This window comes from Pinus tabuliformis, chromosome 4_2, assembly GCF_031772625.1.
Source record: "Pinus tabuliformis cultivar Carrire ecotype Pingquan chromosome 4_2, CPIR1, whole genome shotgun sequence".
In the NCBI taxonomy this organism is placed as follows: Eukaryota; Viridiplantae; Streptophyta; class Pinopsida; order Pinales; family Pinaceae; genus Pinus; species Pinus tabuliformis.
The window spans coordinates 431,884,420-431,888,652 of NC_142304.1; the positions used below are offsets into that span (position 1 = coordinate 431,884,420).

At 33.4% G+C, this 4,233-nt stretch overlaps 1 protein-coding gene across 1 annotated transcript; it reads left to right on the plus strand.

The window, feature by feature from the left end:
• The first annotated feature begins 1,180 nt into the window (after window positions 1–1,180).
• Window positions 1,181–2,158, plus strand: LOC149169811 (heat shock cognate 70 kDa protein 1-like). The gene is made up of 2 exons (XM_089427169.1): window positions 1,181–1,631; window positions 1,819–2,158. The coding sequence occupies exons 1-2, from the start codon at window positions 1,310–1,312 to the stop codon at window positions 2,124–2,126; spliced, it is 630 nt and encodes a 209-aa protein (XP_089283295.1). The 5' UTR covers window positions 1,181–1,309; the 3' UTR covers window positions 2,127–2,158.
• Window positions 2,159–4,233: the final 2,075 nt, after the last annotated feature.

A 4,233-nucleotide genomic window follows, 5' to 3' on the forward strand; every position in this document is an offset into this window, starting at 1 on the left:
TAAGTTATTTCTTCACATTTAAAAATAATAATAAAAACAATTTAAAATTTAAAATTTTATTTTAGGGGAAGTATAATTTTATTTTTTAAATATTTTTAAAAACATTTTTATTTCGTGTTTTCAAATTATATTTAAAGATATAATTGATAACCAACCTAGATCTATCTGAAATATTAATATAATGTGAGCCTATAGAAATTCAATTTCGTGAGGTGCAATTCTTTTTATAAATTGACATTATTTAAATATTTTATATAATTATTTATTTATTTATATTTTTAATTTCCTTATTTATTTGGACTTACATTAAAAACAAAATTAAGGCGGTAAAATGAAAGCTCAAAAACCAAATACTGCTCACATCCCTACCGTATAAATTTGACATCTGATTAAAACTTATCAACTAACACAGCAGCTCAACATGGATTTGATACAGACCTGTCAACTAACATATCACGATTCAGGCAAATAATCACATACTTTATAAGCTGGTAAACACCAAGTTGTAGGTTCCAAGTGGATGTGATATATCTAACATTAGTTGTCCCTTTGTCCTATTTCGGCTACCTTTGGGAGTGTCTGTTTAACCAGTCGCTTGCACATGCCACAACCGTATAGAACGGCCCACCAAAGACGAAGACGTTTATGGACATTTGAACGTTATGGGAAAATAACAGCAGCGGCCGTATCGCACCATGTTAAAAAGTGGGAGGGCCATGAAACCGTGAGAGGAAGATTGAGCTCCGGTGGATTATCGTTTTCAGTTCTAGAAAAGGTGAAAGCTCCAATTTCATTTCTTGAATACCTTCCGTACTAGCAGTCACTCAAAAGATATGATAGAAAGCATATAATCTGCAAAATACCATAAATAGAAATTTTTGTGAAATAATGTTGATATTCACTGCTGCTATTTATGGCAGGTAAATTATTCATCCTTACAGTTGTGAAGATGTACTGGCAGTGGTAGCTTTGTAAACCCAATTTGCAAGTCTCACAAACTCATGAGCCATTAATGCATAAGATTTATTGGCCCTCATGAGAGGGCCATTAAATGCATAAGATTTATTGAAACTCATGAGAGGGCCATTAATGCATAAGATTTATTGGTTGCCAGTACCTTATGGCTATCATGAGCCATGAAAGCCATACATAACCATGGACATTCCGGCAACTCCATCACTCTACCTCCGGCAAGCTCCAGTATTCAATGTAATTAATGCAGATATAGTACAGCCCGACCCGACATCCATCGTAGCACTCCTTCCTAGCATATTTCAAACTCAGCCAGCGGGAAATTTCAAAATTTGAAATGAAATATGGGAGGGACTGTATGAATATTTCGAAAATCCGTAGGATCACTTCTCATATTATCTTTCAATTGGCAATTGCCTGTCTGAGCCATGCTCAATCTGAGCAGATGAATGGAAATGGCGAGGGGCCGGAGATCCGTATCGATCTGGGGACGACGTACTCGTGTGTGGGAGTATGGCGGAATGGCAGAGTGGAGATCATCGCCAACGAACACGGGAATCCAATCACTTCCTCCGTTGTAGCCTTCAATGATAAAGAGCTCCTTATTGGAGAATCCGCTGAGAACCAAGTTGCCAGAAATCCCCACAATACAGTTTTTGGTCAATAATCATCAACTACCATCTATACGATTTTATTTGTTACATTCTTCCTCTTTCCGTCAGAATTGAATATGTTTTCGGGGTCTTTTGTTCTACTCCGATATTTTCATACTGAGTTGTATGTTTTCGGGGTCTTTTGTTCTACTCCGATATTTTCATACTAAGTTGTTTTGTTAACATATTGCAGATGCAAAGCGGTTCATTGGAAGGAAGTTCTCTGATGCGTGCGTTCAGAGCAATTTGGGGTCATGGCCTTTCAATGTCATTCCAGGAGCTGGTGATAAGCCCATCATCGTTGTGACATACAAAGGGGAGGAGAAGCATTTTGCAGATGTTAGGATAGATTTGTTCAAGAAGTGCATGGAGACGGTTGAAAAATGCCTGAGGGGCGCCAAGATGGACAAGAGCTCGATCCATGATGTGATTCTTGTTGGTAGGTCTACTATGATTCCCAGAGTGCAGTCCTTATTGCAAGGAACTCTGGAAGAATATTAACCCAGATGAAACCCGTTTGTTTTCTAATATTAAATACTCTTTTCCATCGACTCCGAGATTTAATTTTCTTACACATTAATATCATTTAAAACGTTTATTAACAATTTGTTTAAGTGGATTTAAGCAGTATCGTGAACATCTGAATTCTGATCAAAGGCCTTTATGTAGAAGTTCTCGACTGTTATTATCAATACCAAGGATCTCTCAAGTTCTTGATTGTTCTTATCAATACCAAAGGCATGGATCTCTCTAACCGAAAAATTAAGGATGTGGCATCGATCTATCACAATACATATTTTGGCTTCAATATCATTTCAATATACATAGTTTTCTGTATATCATTTCAATATATATAGTTTTGTCTATATCGTTTTAAAAGGCTTCAACAATATACATAGTTTTCTATACATCGTTTAAACCGATATAGTTTTTTATAGTATTTTATTTTTATTTTTTTACACTATAGTTTTCTTTTGCATCTCGTAGTTTTCACTCTAGTTTTCCTCTCTTGAATGGTATAGTTTGCATTCTGTTGGCGATTCCGTATAATCTATAAGTATGATAAATTTATTAAGAGTAAGAGTTTTCCCTCTTGCATGGTATGGTTTGGATGATAAATTTATTAAGAGTAAGAGTTTTCCCTCTTGCATGGTATGGTTTGGATTCTGGGGAGATTCCGTATAATCCAGAAGTACGATAAATTTATTAAGAAAATCACTAGCAAACACATTATTGTATAATTTTTTTATTACATTGTAGAGGAAATTTATTACAATATTAAGAGTAAATGGGATTATATATTGCATTTTAATATATTTTGTATTATTATGGGCATTGTTTTATATATGGTTTTGTTTTCTATTATGTTTGAATTGATTTGTACAATTTTGTTTTCTATGGAATAAATGAACCTGTAGATGAGAAACATGAATATAATGAAGCTATTAATAAAGGAGAAGGTGAGTCATTAGGGGACATGATTTTGGAGGAAATCCAGAGTTGGTGATGTATTGAGTATTTTGAATTTAGTTTTAATACATATGAATATTAATATATAAATTCAGCTTCAATAGAATATGTTTTAAATTGGGTTTCAATATAAGTTTGACTTTTCTCTTTTAATAAACACTTTGTTATTAATAATATTTTTTGTTATAGAATTTGCCTATATTTTTTTGATTTATTGTGTATATGCATTAGATTCATCTTGCAAGCTAGGTTCTCTGTAATAGTTTGTTTAACAATTTTGAATTAGAGAGTACATTTAGTGAATCTAAGAATGCATCTAGAGAATTTAGGAAACATATACTCACAGAACTGTAACTTTTCTTGATTACTTGGTGAATGTCCTTTCGCTCAAACTACGCTTTCTCCTTGACTTCCCTATGGATTTGAGCATTTGAAACACTTTCGTATTCAACCTACATACTCCACTATCCAACACTCGTATTCCACTTCCCACAATTGTTACATACACTAATTGTATATATTGCATACTCCACACCCTTGCACAAATAAGAAAAACGTTTGAGGTGTGTTGTCAAGGCATGGCCTCATTGCACTTCCCACCCATTCATTGATTCCACTTCCCACTAGCCGTGACAAGTGGTAGATTAATTGTGTGACATAAATAAGACTTGGTGATAATTTTAGAATTCCACTTCCCACTAGTCTCACACATGGTCTAAGGGGTGAAATTAGGGAAAAAATTATTTTTGCATTTTAGTTATGGGTTGATTCTACTTCCCACTAAACATCATGTTAAAGCATCACAATATTTTTTTAATCATGCTTTATATAATTGAAAAAGTAAAACATGGATTATGAAATAAGATAAAGTTAATTTGATTGATATAATTCATTGGTATAAAGAGAATGCAAGAATATGCTAGCATATTTAATTCTAGACCATTTAATCAAGATTTATATAATAGATGAATTAATTTGCCAATTTCAATAAGGTTTCATTAGGGTGACGCCTATCTTAGTAATTTCCTTTGTCAAAACTTTATTTACAAATTTATTTAAAGATTCTACTTTCCTTGCATTTTATTAGGCTATCAAAGAAAGATTATTGGAAACCATTTTCCCTTTAACCCCTATTAGT

Bases quoted from the DNA above. Each gene is read 5' to 3' on its own strand.
- LOC149169811 (XM_089427169.1), top strand. From the start codon at position 1,310: ATGAAATATGGGAGGGACTGTATGAATATTTCGAAAATCCGTAGGATC. The intron at 1,632-1,818 runs GTCAATAATCAT...AACATATTGCAG, and splicing joins TCCCCACAATACAGTTTTTG to ATGCAAAGCGGTTCATTGGA.